Here is an 18,036-nt window from a genome sequence, read left to right as displayed (position 1 = left end):
ATATACCTCAGTTATTTTATCTATCCTCAGTAACACCCAAGCTAAGATTTGACAGTTTTGTGTGTACCCAAGTAAGATCAAATTTATTGAGCATTTACAAAAATTTAAGCATACTTGCACGCAACAAACACAATAGGAATTGAGTTTTTGCATAAATATTTGCATAATTTACGCAGCTTATCTGTACCTCTGTTGATGCTCAGGCTGTTGATCACTGGATTGTATGGTCCAGACTTGATTATTTACAGACTGACACCATATCATTGGAATATTTGCCAAGTGCAGCATTAAACAACAAACAACAAACCAAGTACTGCTGGTTGTTGGTGAACAACACTTTGGCGAAAGTCTCAGACACTGGCATGACACAGAGACACCACTGACAATAATTTGGGTGAATGAAGCTGAAGAGTGGTGGCGTGTGGTCCTGTGCACAGAGCTTGGGTCACGAATCAGTTGAAGTTAAGCAACGTCGAGCTCGGACAGTCCTTGGATGGGTGACCGTGTTTGACAGCTTGACTCTGAGAGTTTCTAAGACTTCCATCCTGCCCCACAACGAAGCACATGTAATACATGTGGACTCAACTTAGGCAAGTGGGTTTGTTCAAAATTGCCTCTGTTCACCCAGCAGAAACAGGGTACCCGGTTGGATAAAGTCCTGTGACTATAACCTTCTAGCGCCAAACAGGCAGCTTGGGTTTTCCAGGGTAATAATAATCAGATTCTGATTAAGCGTCGCGAGCAATCACTTGGTGTTTGGAGACTGTGCGCTATAGAAGATGACTTGTTATTATTATTATTAAGAGTACATTCAGCACCTAAGGTATATAACTCTACCCAGAGTGTTGTTTCATCCTCTGCATCAGAATGGGGATGAAGAACAGCTGGAAACAATGACAGCATGAACATCCGGACATGTTGGTTATTTCACCTAACAGTCCTAGCTGGCTAAACCAAAAACCTTTCAATTATCAAATCACTCAAAAGCTGATCAAAGACTGTAGTGTGAATACACTAGCCCTTAAAATAAAACCAGACCAGTAGAAACCGTCAACTACTACAAATGGTTGTTGCCAAAGTTTACATCCCAGATTCGGGAGGAGTACCTTGCAGATGGACTGGAAGTCCTCGTTCTCCTCGTCATAGCAGGCAAGCAGGAAGCCCCCGTACCAGCCTGTCCTCTTGCCGGAGCCCAGGTAGCCCCCGATGGGCACCACATCCAGGGTGTCCCCTACACCGTCCAGGTAGTCCTTCTTTACCTGCAACACACATACACGACTGCATCTTTGGCTGCAGATACATCTACCTTCATATTCACAGTAAAAATATCTACCAAAATCCCATTAAGTGGGCATGACAGCTGAAAGATGGTGTGTTCTGTATAGTATGCCACATATGAGGAGGTGAGATGGGTTGAACTCTATCCATGGGTTGAACTGCCAGCCATTCCCAGGAAGGAACAAACAAAGATGTTTCAATGGAGAAAGGTCGTACCTTGAGCCAGTTGTGTGACCTCTTGGCTATCTCATACGTGGCATCCACGTCCAGAGTCTTCACCATGAGCCCCTCACAGTTACCTGGATAAACAGGGGGAAAGAAGGGGTGGCATGAGTAGACATCATGTGAGTAGGGACTCAAGACCTGCACTGTCCCAGAAAAAACATACTCTATTTCAAAATCCCACTCGGATGAGGGGTAGCCTAGTGGTTAAAGCATTTGCTCGTCACACTGAAGACCTGGGTTAGATTCCCCAAATGGGTACAATGTATGAAGCCTATTTTTGGTGTCCCCTGCCATGATACTGCTAACAGCGGCATAAAACCATACTCACTTGGAATCCTGCAGAGAGACAAGTATGGTGTACTGACAACCTACTCTTCGTCAAAATCCATCAAAGACAGGCAATGCATACTAAGGATTTGCACTGCCATAAAGATCCCCCTGTAGCCCCATCAGAGAGACAAACAAGGTGTACTTAGGACCTCCACTATGTGGAACCCCACTGTGTGAGTGAGTCTAGTTTTATTCCGCTTTTAGCAATATTCCAGCAATATCACGGCAATGGACACCAGAAATGGGCTTCACACATTGTACCCATGTGGAGAATAGAACCTTGATCTTCGGCAGGACGAGCGAACGCCTTAACCACTAGGCTACCCCACCACTCTGGAATCACACTGAGAGTCAAGTATGGAGTACTAAGGACCTACTCTATATCGTCACTTCTACAATATCAGAATGATTAATAAGGCTTCAAACTTCACGACTAAATATACATGTGTTGCAACAAAGGTCAAATATACTTGCTAGTGAGACTTGCAGAGTTTAGAATTACGAAACATTTGTTCAATGCCACACTCTGCAATATTCAAGCTGTATGATGGCGGCCTGTAAATAATCAAGTCAGGGGTGGAAATAACTTTAGAATTGCTAGTGTAATCCGGTACAGTGGCACATGTAAAATCACTTGCCCTGGTAATTTTTCCGCTATACAGGCCAATTTTCTTGGTGATATTTTAAACAAACATTGGAATGTCAACTGGACACCGGTACAGCGTGATATACAAATGTGCTTGCCCGACAGAAAAAAACACTGGACTCGGACGTCAGGCAATGGGTTATTTCCTCCCCTGCAAGTGTGAACCAGGTAATCCAGTGATTGATATAAAGAGCAACAATCAATGCTGTTGGGATAGAATGAAACATTATAACCACTGCCAGACCACCCATCCCTAAGTTGCCTTTTACAACCATCATGAACTGCTGAGGGCCAATTCTAACCCCAAATCCCCACCTCAGTCACCTGCCAACCATTACCTTTTATAGACTCATCCAAGAATTCCTCTATCTGTTCTGTATTGGGATGCAATCATAGATTTGGCAAATACAAACTCCCCTTCAACCTCAGTGAACTTGGTTCGCAAGAGTTCTCTCCTCTTCCTGAAAGGTTGTTGGACAAGAGACTCGCCATTGAAGTACAGAAGGTCAAAGGCATACACACACACTTGGACTTTAATCTGAGCCACGTCCGCATCCTGGAAACAGATCAACACATATTCACACTGCTACACTACGTGTTCATGTGTCATAGATACAGATTCACCGTAGCACCGTAACAAAAACCATTATCAATGCAAACGAGAGAAATTTTCTACAACCCGAATCAGGCACTATTAGAATGTTTCAAGTTTGGTTGCATCATCAGGTTGTCTACACACACACACCTTTTCCTCTGGGTCCCCTCTGAGGTTCTTACGTGAGACAAAGTGAGCTTCATCATTCATGGAGGCTTCAGAGCAATGTCGCAAAACTGTATCAATAGGTTTACAGAGTATGCAAAAGTCAAAGGTTTCTAAACCTACTAAAGGAAATCTATGCCCCAAAATGCTATCCCAAATCTTGATACCAACATACTGATATTTGATGCAATCTCAGCCAATAACACAAGAAGGATTTATTAGCGTCCCTACCTTTCTCTTCCTGGTACTAAGGACCTGGAAGGGTAGGATCTGCTTCTTCTCAGGGTCCCAGGCTACAGCCTCCGTGTCGATGACACATGACTTGACCTCCTCTGTAATGGCATTCGGCATCCGCTTGATGATGTCAGGGTATTTGGACGTATTGTCCTCGGAGTTCCGGCTGTAGATGTGGATCTTGCCATTATCCAGGAGATGGATCTGGGTAGAGACAATACATGTGTACTGAATACTCCTGTGCAATAAAATGTGCATTGCTATGCGAGTCTTGCAAAGATATATTTTACTTTTGTGTGAATTATTCTCTGCAATGCCCCTGATAGCAATGTTCGTTGGGCCAACATTGGCCAACGTAGGCCCAATGATGGCCAATGTTGGTCCAACATTGGCCCAACGGACATTGCTATCTGGGGCATTACTGATGAGATGGATTGGAGTGAGTGAGTTTGGCTTTACGCTGCTTTTAGCAATATTCCAGCAATATCACAGCTGGGCACACTGGAAATGGGCTTCAGACATTGTACCCATGTGGGGAATCGAACCAGGGTCTTCGGTGTGACGAGCGAACGCTTTAACCACTGGGCTACCCCACCGCCCTGACATGGATTGGAAACCTTCTGGGGACCTCTGCTCAGTGGAGAGTGTGAATTTGGTCTTACACCATTTTTAACAATGTCCCAATATCACCTCAGGAACACCGGAAATGGACACATTGTACCTATGTGGGGAATCAAACCCAGGTCTGCAGCATGGCGGTAAAGGCATCAAAACTAGGCTGCCCAACCAAACCCTCAGTGGAAGGCAGATGCTCATGGTAATGTCATCATGCACCCACATGCATCAGTATCTCCTGCCATTTGTCAAGCTGACAGTTGATATCAAGTTTTAAGTAAATTGATGTAATATTTGATAATAGATGAATAATCTGTTTATGATCTTAAGATTACTGACTGAACTTGAATACAACATCTACTGTAACTGTCTCACCTGTGCCCTTTCCCCATCATATTTGTATTCACAGGTAAATTCCATGTTTTCAAACCTCCGTAGCACCTCGCTCACACCCTTTGTTGGGTGGGCCAACATTGGTTTCAAGGGAATACCTGTAAAGTACAAAATCACATTGGCAGAATTCGAACAATTTGAGAAGAAAGCATCAGTTTCAAGAATCCAGCCATGTACCTGTCACAAAGACAATAAAATCACAGGAAGGTTTGTGTAGGACGGTGCTGCAGTCTTTCCCCACTTAGTATTTCAGCAACATACACCAACAAATGGTATATCAGCAACATACACCAACAAATGGTTACATCAGTATAAAGTTATATCGACAGTATATCAGCAACATACACCAACAAATGGTTACATCAGTATAAAGTTATATCGACAGTATATCAGCAACATACACCAACAAATGGTTACATCAGTATAAAGTTACATCGACAGTATATCAGCAACATACACCAACAAATGGTTACATCAGTATAAAGTTATATCGACAGTTACATCAGTATATCAGCAACATACACCAACAAATGGTTACATCGACAGTATATCAGCAACATACACCAACAAATGGTTACATCAGTATAAAGTTACATCGACAGTATATCAGCAACATACACCAACAAATGGTTACATTAATATGAAGGTACATCAGCAGTAGTTCAGCAATGTCAAGACTACCAAGACTAACAGTCACTTGAATGAAAGAGTTAAAATTTAAAGTTACTACATCAACAGTATTTCAGCAATGTCACTATAAGGAAGTAGACTTGGCATACACAAGTAGTGAATGAGTGAGTGACTTGTGTTTAATGCTACTTTGAGAGAGAGCTGATGATATCGTACCTGGGGTCAGCTTGCAGTGTTTGGGCAGCTCCTCCAGACCCTCCTTCAACAGCACTGGGATGATAGCATCATAGTTCGGCAACTCACTAAACAGTCAATGAGTGAGCGAATACACGGGTTAACTCCCACTTAAAGAGTTTTAGTAACTTGGGAGATACAGAGAATAGGTCGTTACTACTCATACACAACAAGAATTAAAAGAAATAAGAATTCAAACCAAAAAATGAAAGACTTTTTTTTGGAAAGCAGAATAGGGCAGCTTCTATCAATGGTCCACACATGACCTCTCCAACAAATGGCCCATTCAAAGTACCCACAATCGAATACAACTGTTTTAATCTTCTTCAGGGGCACAATTTTTTATGAGCCCTGCTTTTAATGTTCAGAAGACAATTTACATTAATTTAGAAATGATCAACTCATTGCCCAGATTAGGTTTAAATTTTGCTTGTATTGATCAATGCTCTTCTGAAAATGGTCAAAGGGAGGTAACACAGCAAACATGTTTCACCAAATATAGGTGAAATATAAATCTTCTATTCCAAAAGAATAGCCTCTTCTCTTGATGAGCAAAACAGAGACATAAAAAAGAATGAACTTGTAAGAGAATATTACCTTACATATGAGTAAACATCAGAAATTTATATCTCACACCGGAGACAAGAGGTGCCAGTGTAGAGTTACTCCCCTTTGAACAGTGTGCATTTAGCTATATGCATATCTGGACATTTTCCACTTTCTCTTGCATAGTAGCTTCATACCATGAATGTGGACAGGTGGCATATCAGATGCTGTCACATATTTCTAATAAAACGGACGTGGACTGATTTTTGTTGGATCATGTATGTGCTTTGCTTATTATTTCATTGTTGGAAATCGAACCCACTCAAGTGAGTGTTGTTTCATACTGCTGTTAGAAATACTCCAGCTATATTACTGTTGTGAACAAACAAGATAATCATCAAGGTCACTCTATCTAACCACCCAATCCTCTTTGTTCCTCACCAGCATACACAGCTATTCATCCCTAGATTCACTGTGGGCAGTACTCATACCCCCCACACAGGTGTCCTGACAAGCCATACCCAACTACAGGTGTCCTGACAAGCCATACCCAACCACAGGTGTCCTGGCAAGCCATACCCAACCACAGGTGTCCTGACAAGCCATACCCAACCACAGGTGTCCTGACAAAGCCATACCCAACCACAGGTGTCCTGACAAGCCACACACAACCGCAGGTGTCCTGACAAGGCTTTCCCAACCACAGGTGCCCTGACAAGCCATACACATCCACAAGTGTCATGACAAGCCATACACAACTAACAGGTGTCCAAACAAGCCATACTCAGCTAACAGGTGTCCTGACAAGCCATACCCAACCACAGGTGTCCTGGCAAGCCATACACAACTAACAGGTGCCCTGACAAGCCATACCCAAGTAACAGGTGCCCTGACAAGCCATACCGAACCACAGGTGTCCTGACAAGCCATACCGAACCACAGGTCATTTTGACAAGTCACAATACAAGTACCATATATGACCGTCTATAAGAGGACCCCATGGATAAGACGACCCCAAACTTGACCCTTAAAATCAGTGTCAACATGGTATGGTCGTGCATAAGTCGATCCCCCGCGATGGGGTCCTAATCGCGGCAAACACAGACCACAGACAACTGGCAGTTACCAATAATTATAACTTTGGTCCACATTATTCAAAGAATTCACAATCATATATATTGTGTCTACTCACGGATCGAAACGAAGTGTAGTTGACAGAAAATGCATTATATATTTTGCTTCTCTAAATATCATATTTATTGTAGCAACAAACTGGCTTGCTTATTTTACCCCTTTCAACAATCATGAACTGATTACCGCCTCGTTTTCCATTGACTGCTAGTTTACAGTAACATCGGTAAAAACCTGTGAATTTAAATGGCTTCCGTATTTTACCCCATTCCATGTGTGTACAACTTCTGCTTACCACGTTCATGAGGGTCCGTATAACCTTAGTGTTGATTATATATATTTTACATAAAAACTGTAATTAAAATTACACAATGCTAGGTTATATTTCTTTGGGTTAAATAATAGTATTCTGTATTATATTTTACTGACGACTGTGTCAGAATTCGTCCCGTTATATTATTGTGCATGTTTGAACTTGATCGCCGGGAAACGTGTGCACAGCTGATTGCTATTTCCGGCACATATACACACGGTAATCTTAATCTTAATTAATTTATAGAGCAAAAAACTGTAACTAAAATTACACAATGCTAGGATATATTTCTTTGGGTTAAATAATAGTATTCTGTATTATATTTTACAGATGACTGCGTCAGAATTCGTCCAGTTATATTATCTGTGCATGTTTGAACTTGATCGCCGGGACAGCTGATTGCTATTTCCGGCTCAGATACACACGGTAATCTTAATCCCTGCAAATAATACAATGCCCAGCAAAAACAACTTAGAACTTAAAAGGTAAATAATCTTGTCTAGTGATGTTTAATTGCAAATTTGACGTCTCTACTGACAAAGTCGTCTTCTGTTGTTTGTTCACGCGAAGTGATTACGTTGTTGTTTTCTTACCCCTGGAAAAAAGTTCGACGAAAGCGTAACCCATGGATAAGACGACCCCCTTCTACAGACTGCTTTTTTTGGTCCTCAAAATTCGGCTTATAGATGGTCATATACGGTAGGTCATCCTGACAAGTCATATCCTACCAATAGGTTGTCTTGATCACAAGAGCTGCCTCATCCAATTTCTTCTTGAGGGTGTCAGCAGGTACACCCTTCCCAGCATCCACCATCTCCGGGGGGAACTCTGTAAGTGGCCACAGATATGTCTTAGAGCTCACCTTCACACAGATCACATGATGAGATGAACAAGTCATCTCACAACATTAGAACTAATGTGCTTGTTGGGTTAACACTTAAATAATGATTCTGAGAATGACCTTGACCTTTGAAATGACCCATCAATCTGTCTCCACCAAAACAATATTGTGACGAGAACATATGGGTGATATACTTTACATGAGGCCTTTCATATTTCCACACATCACATGGTTCAAATAAGGCCAAATAAAAAAAATGTTGTGGTTCCGATTACACCTCTTTAAAATTTAGGGTAGGTAGGTAGGAATTTTTCTATTTTTTTTCACATATTTTTTTCAGAAGGAAAGTACAATTAATAACACATGTATCAATGTGTAATTGTTTATTCAATCAAGCTTGCGGCCATCATGTCGACTTTCTCTATCAGAATGACCAATATCTTTCAGTGCCGGGAAAAAACAATGGTATCTGAAAGCTTACTGTAAACGTAGTATATTTCGCGCAGGTTTTATTTTCGCGCTTTTCGTGCAAAACATTTTAGCGCGATAATTCATACACCGCGAATAAACCATAACACATCAAGTTTGAAGACAGAAATCTACGGGAATCTTAAAATGACTGATAGTAGCATAAACAATCACACTTAACTGTCGCTGTAATGGATTTCCCAAAACATAATTAAATAATGAGCCAAATACCATTGCCGAATTAGCGAAAACAGCAATGTGTGTTGTGGCCGCCATGGAAATTGGTCACATGACAGATGGTTTGATACAAAACAGATTACCATGAAACGACTCGGGAAAGAAATAATACAGCAGTATTTTATTTATTCATTTAGATACAAACGTATCATCATGAAGCGAATAGTCACTTAACACTCAATCATCTCATTCACAACAACCCGGCTTGTTTGAAATCACAAAAAGCTTCATATACAGTATAAGTTAATTCGTCAGATCGTCAGAATTCGGAACATAAGACTGATGTGTTTTTCATCTCTTCCGGGAGTAAACGGGTTACTGTGTACTAGTATATCGCACAGATAGGGATTTCCTGTGAGTAAGCAATAAACGCCACCTGACAGGTTAGCCACTCTGTTTGTTTTCACTGCTATTAGTGGCGGCCAAAGAGACAGCTGGCAGTTCCGGCAAATACTGACTGCGCGAATAATTGACCGCGCGAAGTAGTCTAAACTGTCAATTCCGCGAAAATTGCACCACGCGAAAATAAGTACGTTTACAGTATTTTATTCAGTCCACTTAAAAAAAAAGGGTCGGTCAGATAATCGGAACTACAACATTTTTTTTTTAGGCCTAACAACTGCAAATGCAGCAACCAATCTGTAGAGGGCTTCACCCAATATTCTAAAATTTCCAAAAGAGCTTGATGAAGATATGAAAACAACGTTGATCACAAAAATAATTCTTTGCTGATTTACAATACACAGTTTACAAATGAATCAACAGGCCAAACTTCACATCACATTATAGGTTCTAATTAGCAAGTCAGCCTTGACAACACATCCAAACATGTCTTCCAACTGAGATAACCTTCACCTACCTTGCCCTGGAGGGGTGAGGAAGACAGCATTGCCCAGTGCCGTAAGTACTGATTGCTCGGCTAAGCCGATTCGCAACTTGCCTCCCAGCGATCGGATTATGTACCGAGCCTCAGACTGTCGGCAAGCGACAAATAATCCTTTAATCATCTCCACCTTCTTGGTCATCACCTGAAGACATATGACGATACTGATTTCTACAACTAATTAATAGTTTCATATTTTCAAGTATAATTTTTTCGTAAAAAGACAACAAATTAAGTCACATGACTAATGCCATGGTAGTGATAGGAATAGCTCTGAATGCATTGTCATTCAAACTCTAATTTTGTTTTTTCTTGTGGAACAAAGGCTTTCCTTGAGAGATAAAACCATAACTCTGTAACTTACTGAGTGCCCTGTCATATTGGCAATATCCTTGAGTTTGGTAAAGACTGACATCACAGTGAGTTTCGGTGGTGCAAACATCATTCGTTGGGTACTTCTGCTGCTCTGAAAGACAGACAACAATCAAATCTATAAAGTTACAAACATTATTTCAATTCCAGAAAGTGACTTGGCACTTAAGATAACATTGGTGTCTTTAATTTGTTGGCACACGCCATGATATCCCATCTCATGAGGTCCAACATTGGCAGTGTATGAAATAAGCCAAAAACCCAGCCAGACATCTGGGCTGGTAACTTCAAAAAACTTACCAGCCCAGAAGAGATTTAACCAGTCCTCCTTAAATACTAAACAGACAGTGCCAGTGGACACCTATCTGAATATTGTTTTTCACCTGTCCATCGGGCTGGCTAGCTGTAAAATTAGACCGTCCAGCAGAAATCTAGCCCGTCTAACCCACCCCCCAGCCATAAATTATGAACGGTCCCTAAGGTGTAAACAACAAAGACATAGTCCAACAATCAAAATATGAATAACAATATCATGGCAACATAAGTCCATTTATTGAGTTTTGGATGTGAAAAAGATTTCTTTGTCAGCCATGTTATTTATATTCTCAGATAATTATGCTGAAGAGTGAGTGAGTGAGTGAGTGAGTGAGTGAGTGAGTGAGTGAGTGAGTGAGTGAGTGAGTGAGTGAGTGAGTGAGTGAGTGAGTGAGTGAGTGAGTGAGTGAGTGAGCGAGCGAGCAAGCGAGCTGGGGACACCAGAAATGGGCTTCACACATTGTACCTATGTGGGGAATCGAACCCGGTCTCCAGTGTGACGAGCGAACACGTACTTTAACCACTATGCTATACCACCACCCCTTATGCTGGAACCTTATTGTAGTGATTATATCAGATACACAAGCTTTTAGTTCAATCAGTGCGACTCTGGATACAGATTCATTTCTAATACACTAATCTTAAAATACTTAGAATATATTTGAAACAGCACGACACTGGATACCGATTCATTTCTGATACACTAATCTTAAAATGCTCAGAATACATTTGAAACAGCCTCCATAAGGCCAATCTGACACCTGCACAGATTAAACAAGCAACTTTGAGAAATGTATTTATGGACCACAAGTAAATCTATACACCATTACAATTTGTGCACTTGGATTTCTTCAGCACTGAAGAATCAAGTCAGGTATCTGTTTTACAAAAAACATCAGCTCAGACACTGGATATGGCCTGAGTAAGTACATAGAAGACAAATGTAATTAATCCTAAATAAAAAAATGAAAATAAGAATCTCGAGGAAAGAAATGATACCGCAGTAAATGATCTCCACAACATATTACAAATTCTGAAAAAAATCTATAAAATAATGCCAAAAAGAATATATGTGATGAAACAGGACACTGCAGTCTGTGCTCTGCGCTGAGGAGCCATCAATACCAGCCACAATATCTCCAACAAGGTCTTCCACACTGAGACTACCCTGTGACTTTACACGGCACACTAGGCAGTATATCTCAACTGAAGTAAATATGCTAGGGATTATGGCTACTTGGGGTGATATTTCACGAAATTGTGAGCACAGTCGTCACAAAAAGAAATATCCCCCAATTTATTATCCTTAACTATTTTTGAGCAGTATACATACTAAGCTGTTTAGCAGTCTTGTTCTAGGACGCCATACTATTTAAACATCTTTGTGGAATGGATGATAACAAACAAGGCTAAATCCACAGAGCAGATTCATCAATTATCAAGTAAACTGAAGTACTGGTTCTTTAGTTGTATAAACTATCGGCACTCAGTTTCAACTCTTCTTCCACTCCACCATGAGTCAATACCAGGAGTTAAACGGTGTACAATCTGTAGCTCCCCAGTGAGAGAGACAGACAGTTGGGAGGGGAGATCTTCACATATTGCAGGACAACATCTCGTTTATCACACAGAGCGTCCTCATCTTCGGTCTTATCTCGGGCACATTCAATTCCAAGCAGATATAGTACTGATACATTTCACTTACAGATGCTCTTTAAGAGCAAATAGATATATTCCTGGGATTATACAGCCCATACTCACTTATCACACAAGCCGGTGTCATCTCCTGAACTGGTTGATTGAGGAGAAACATTAGTTTGCTCCTACTTGAAATATTTCAGAAGAAATTCTAAATAATGTATAAAATTAATATTCAGGTTGCAAAAGGTAAAAACTCTAGATATATAAAAATTTAAATATTTGTGGAGAATAGACATATCGGCTCTTTATATTAAAAAACATTTGATATAAATACATGAAAAAACTTGGAAGAAAACAGCATTTTCACAGCTACAGAGGGCTGCTTTTTATGATGGCTGATTGACAACTTCTGAGCCTCACATGGAAGGAATCGCCGAATGATATGATGTTTTGGTTGTGGACATTACATAGAGTCATAGAGGTATATCCACAAATATTTGAGTCAATTTGCTGTGACTAGCCAGTAAAATATGGAAGAGGCAGGGAACTCTGGAAAATTGACACACTTGGAGACTTTACACCAAAAGTCATTCATGATATGTGTTCAGCAAAGGGGAAGGACACCTGTTCCTTTGCCACTTGTCCGAGAGGCGGGAAGCAGCATTTCAGAATGACAGGAAAACCCTTGAAGACAACCCATATCTGAATGGACGGTGACATTGGCAACAACAGATATATCCAAGAGAATCCACACTATGGTGATGACCGAATGGCAAATTAATCACATTGTAGGCATTTCTCAGGACAGAGCAGATTTCTTCAGCAAAGCAACTTTGACAATGAAGACAATATGGAGAAAAACACCACTGTGTCGAACTCACGGCGGACTTGAAAAATAAGCCAGGTCCCTACATAGTCCTTAGTCATTATTTTACGGTTATGCCGAACCTTAGATATCTCAAAGTTTTTACATCAGTCCTGTCAACTTCGACACAATAGTGTTTGAATGTATCAGCTCTTTGGGTTCTACATCTATCAAAATCCCACCAGGCATAACATCACTCCAGTCAGTCAAGCTGTTAGAAGCTGCCCCATACAGATGTTTGCAACAAATTGTGAATTTATTATCATGGATGAACCTGGGTTCAACACTTCCAGTCTGAATCCAAGCAATTGATAAGAACAGTGAATGCATTTGAAATCTCAAGCACCCAAAAAGGTCATGACCGACCCATCAGTCACGAAATGTTATGATCTCCATGTTCAGGTATGTCCATGGTGGTATCGCAATGGGACAATCTTCAAAAAGGCCAGAAAATAAACATCATGCAGCACTTTTGAAGAAATTATGGAATAAAATTAAGACTAAGAGATGTGGGAAGCTGAAACGGCACTTCTTTGATGGGCATTTTAGAAGTTGAGGTCTAGAAGAATGATCATAATTTTATGGATATACAACTTCTATATTCTGAATAAAGAAGTTGTATATCCATAAACTTATCATCATTCATCATTGTCACAGCAGCTATGTAGAACGATTGGGACAGCTAAGAGAAGCACTTGTATGAGACTGGGACAAAAGCCCAACAATATGGTGAAAATCTATCAATGTTAGAACGGCCAATGTTAACAATGTTAACCCTGCCCTCAGGTCAGGTCAGGTCAAGTCTGTATGTCCCTGTCCTCAGGTCAAGTCAAGTCTGTATGTCCCTGTCCTCAGGTCAGGTCAAGTCTGTATGTCCCTGTCCTCAGGTCAGGTCAAGTCAGTATGTCCCTGTCCTCAGGTCAAGTCAAGTCTGTATGTCCCTGTCCTCAGGTCAGGTCAAGTCTGTATGTCCCTGTCCTCAGGTCAGGTCAAGTCTGTATGTCCCTGTCCTCAGGTCAGGTCAAGTCTGTATGTCCCTGTCCTCAGGTCAGGCCAAGTCTGTATGTCCCTGTCCTCAGGTCAGGTCAAGTCTGTATGTCCCTGTCCTCAGGTCAGGTCAGGTCAAGTCTGTATGTCCCTGTCCTCAGGTCAGGTCAAGTCTGTATGTCCCTGTCCTCAGGTCAGGTCAGGTCAAGTCTGTATGTCCCTGTCCTCAGGTCAAGTCAAGTCTGTATGTCCCTGTCCTCAGGTCAGGTCAGGTCAAGTCTGTATGTCCCTGTCCTCAGGTCAGGTCAAGTCTGTATGTCCCTGTCCTCAGGTCAGGTCAAGTCTGTATGTCCCTGTCCTCAGGTCAGGTCAGGTCAAGTCTGTATGTCCCTGTCCTCAGGTCAGGTCAAGTCTCTGTATGTCCCTGTCCTCAGGTCAGGTCAGGTCAAGTCTGTATGTCCCTGTCCTCAGGTCAGGTCAAGTCTGTATGTCCCTGTCCTCAGGTCAGGTCAGGTCAAGTCTGTATGTCCCTGTCCTCAGGTCAAGTCAAGTCTGTATGTCCCTGTCCTCAGGTCAAGTCAAGTCTGTATGTCCCTGTCCTCAGGTCAAGTCAAGTCTGTATGTCCCTGTCCTCAGGTCAAGTCAAGTCTGTATGTCCCTGTCCTCAGGTCAAGTCAAGTCTGTATGTCCTGTCCTCAGGTCAAGTCAAGTCTGTATGTCCCTGTCCTCAGGTCAGGTCAAGTCTGTATGTCCCTGTCCTCAGGTCAAGTCAAGTCTGTATGTCCCTGTCCTCAGGTCAGGTCAAGTCTGTATGTCCCTGTCCTCAGGTCAGGTCAAGTCTGTTTGTCCCTGTCCTCAGGTCAAGTCAAGTCTGTATGTCCCTGTCCTCAGGTCAGGTCAAGTCTGTATGTCCCTGTCCTTACTTAAAACTCAACTGAGTTGACTCTGACTGCTGCTCATGTGTCAGTCAACTTGTCCTCCACATAGATTTGTTCTGGGGAAATCAATATCACAGAAGTATGGTTCCTGTGGAAGAATATACCAAAAGTACTTATTCCACAGCCTGTAAAACTGTTCTGGAACTGTTTTCCTGCAATACATACATTCCCCCTCTCTTCACACATCATAACAACCCGTGAAGATCCAGGTTAGAATTGGTCTTCAGTAACCTATGCTTGTCGTAAGAGGCGACTAACGGGATCGGGTGGTCAGGCTCGCTGACGTGATTGACGCATGTCATCATATCCCAATTACGTAGATCGATGTTCATGCTGTTGATCACTGGATTGTCTGGTCCAGACTCGATTATTTACAGACTCCGCCATATAGCTGGAATATTGCTGAGTGTGGTGTTAAACAACAAACCAACCAACCTCACATCATAATATAAAAAGTTATAATTTTCCTTGTATCAAATGTTCAGTAAATGGAAATTATCTGAAATAACTGTGATGGTAGATTGTAGATCTCCTTCCCTCTGGATCACTCATATTATACCATGGTGATGAACTTGCTGAGGATCATGATCAGGGTTAATCCAGGAATAAATCCCACAATAATCATATCCTGGGCTGGCGGACAAGGGAAATAACTCTGAGGAGCAGACATCAGGTCACTTTACTGAAGGAAACTGTCACATGATGTACCATTTCATTTTGCAACATATTATACATGATCCAATCTAGTCATTTTTAAATTTCAGCAATTCCTGCTCATTGCTTGTTGTTTAAGCTCTGTTTTACAGCTAATTTTCACCAATTTGACAGCAGCCTCTAGATAGAGAATATCTTTGACACCAGATTTCTTTTGTATTTGGTAGGCTACGAATATTCGCTTCTAAACGATATTTAAAGAAACAGGCTGGTTAAAAATGATCCACCTAGTGCTGCTACTGAAAAATATTTTGGAGACACTCGTGAAACATTCTTACCAAGTATTACATTCTTTGCTACAAAGAATAGGCAAACTACATTTCACTTTCCTGCAACTTTAAAATTTGACATTACAAAAAGTCAAATGGTTTCTTGAACTACCCTTCCTTTCTGAGTAATGGCCTTTCAAAACATTTTTCTAACAATAATCATCTGGAAACCACACACACCATTTTCTGACAGTGTTTTCACTGTGTTTGTTCCAAATCTAATTTCAATTTCAAAGAAGTTCCTGGAGTCTATCCAGACGATGTGAGGAACAATCAATAACCAATTCTTATTACAGTGTTATGGAGGAACATGCTGCATTTACAACAATCTCCAGAGTGCCATACAGACACAGGTCCTCTGTATCATCTCTAGCCCTTAAATATACATATACTACTTTCCTTTAGGCTCATTTACATGAAGGAGTAGCTGAATTAACAGAAGACAGTAATGCTAACATTTAAATCACTTAGTAAATTCCCCTGACACTGTTGGTTTTAATGTTGTGTAAATGCTGTTACATAATGGTAATCAGTATTTGCTGGTGGAAATATGCAGTTGTTTTTGTTTGGAAGTGTTTCCATATATATCAGTTTATTGACATGGCCATGTCTTGAAGACTTCAAAACTGTCTGCTCACATTCAAGTTCGTCTCCAACCACCACCAGTCTAGACATCTCTGACACTGCAGAAGTGCACAGCACACAACACTAGATCAACCAAGGTCTTCTGATTAAATGGAAATCACACCTTTGGGACGATGCTGTTGTCTTGCGGCCATGATTAATGATGGGCTATTGGTGTGGGCTGCTGACAGAGCAGGCAGTGCAGTGCCACTTGGCATCGATAACTAGGCCCATTAATAATTACCACACAGAAGACAGCTTCTAACAAATGGTTTTCTGTGATGAGTGTTTCTTATTGTATGTTGCGACTGTGTAAATATTGTCCTAGTATACTGTAGAAGTCAAAACAAATGTTGCAGTTTATAAAGAAGATTAGAGTGAGTAGGGTGGAGGAGTGAGTGAGTGAGTGTTTCTTATTGTTTGTTGCGACTGTGTAAATATTGTCCTAGTATACTGTAGAAGTCAAAAACAAATGTTGCAGTTTATATAAGAAGATTAGAGTGAGTAGGGTGGAGGAGGAGGAGTGAGTGAGTGAGTGAGTGAGTTATGCATCTTTAAGCAATATTCCAGCAATATCACATTGTGGAAAGAATGTGTGACAATGTTATTGCTGGTTTATTGACTTATTTCATAATTGTCAGTAGTCAAATAAAACTTGATGATTGCTTACAACCAGTACATTTTAAGATATCTTAAAGGCACTGTGAATATAGATTGGACAAGATAAGACCCATCCACACAACCACAGAGTCTACTCTAACAACACCCACAGGAGATACAAACAACAACATGTCCTACCTCAGCCACCAACCCGAGATCTCCCTTCTCTTGTGCGTCTGCTTTTATTTTATCCACACTGCGACCTGAAAGTTAATGGACAGAAATCTGTCAGAAAAACGAGCTCATTGGATGAAACAAGGACATGAAATATTTGAGCTACTGGTATTCACTGCAAATAACAGAGAGCATGCAGCCATGGTTTATTATGGTGAAGATGCAGTTTTATTTATTAAGAGAATGCTGCACATGTGTACAAAATGGTGGGAATAACCAGTCTGAATACGTTCTCCACAAAAATAAGACAGTTCTGTGAATATGTGTGGCACTACCAGTTTAGACAAGTTGACAACAAAGTTGACTTCTGTTGAAGTATAGTTTTAGAGTGAATTATGGCAATGATGTAATGGAGGTTGAAGTTTTGTAAGAATGAAATGCTTCTTATGTGGCAATGTATTATGAATACGTACCTGTGAAAAGTAGCCTGGTTTAGTGATTTCAGAAGAGATTAGTTTATGATACAGTGGGATCGCAATACAACTTCTATCAGAAAACAAAGAGTGAGAAACGATGCATCTCCTGATAAGTTCTTTCATTGATAAGTCAATATTCTGTCTATCTGATGGTGAATCATTTGTTTTTAAACTGTAGAGACTGAGTATGACTGAAACATATAGGCTTAGACAAGAGAGCACAGCCAGTGCTATGCCCTTTATTGCCAACAGGGATATGTCTGAGAATCAGCGTAAGCTGGTTGTTGAACGATTCCT

At 41.0% G+C, this 18,036-nt stretch overlaps 1 protein-coding gene across 1 annotated transcript in view; it reads right to left on the bottom strand.

The window, feature by feature from the left end:
• Positions 1-18,036, bottom strand: part of LOC124277993 (DNA ligase 1-like) — a 101,961-nt gene that overhangs the window by 10,897 nt on the left and 73,028 nt on the right. Inside the window, 11 exon segments of the mRNA XM_046713720.1 lie at positions 1,107-1,259; positions 1,495-1,577; positions 2,818-2,860; positions 2,862-3,035; positions 3,471-3,677; positions 4,464-4,579; positions 5,328-5,413; positions 8,064-8,163; positions 9,741-9,909; positions 10,129-10,230; positions 17,288-17,352. Coding sequence (XP_046569676.1) covers positions 1,107-1,259; positions 1,495-1,577; positions 2,818-2,860; positions 2,862-3,035; positions 3,471-3,677; positions 4,464-4,579; positions 5,328-5,413; positions 8,064-8,163; positions 9,741-9,909; positions 10,129-10,230; positions 17,288-17,352 — 1,298 coding nt within the window.

This window comes from Haliotis rubra, unplaced genomic scaffold (genome assembly GCF_003918875.1).
Source record: "Haliotis rubra isolate DU_JTF1 unplaced genomic scaffold, ASM391887v1 Scf23, whole genome shotgun sequence".
Lineage (NCBI taxonomy): Eukaryota > Metazoa > Mollusca > Gastropoda > Lepetellida > Haliotidae > Haliotis > Haliotis rubra.
The sequence above is the reverse complement of the archived record's forward strand: the minus strand, read 5'-3'. Positions and strand labels throughout refer to the sequence as shown.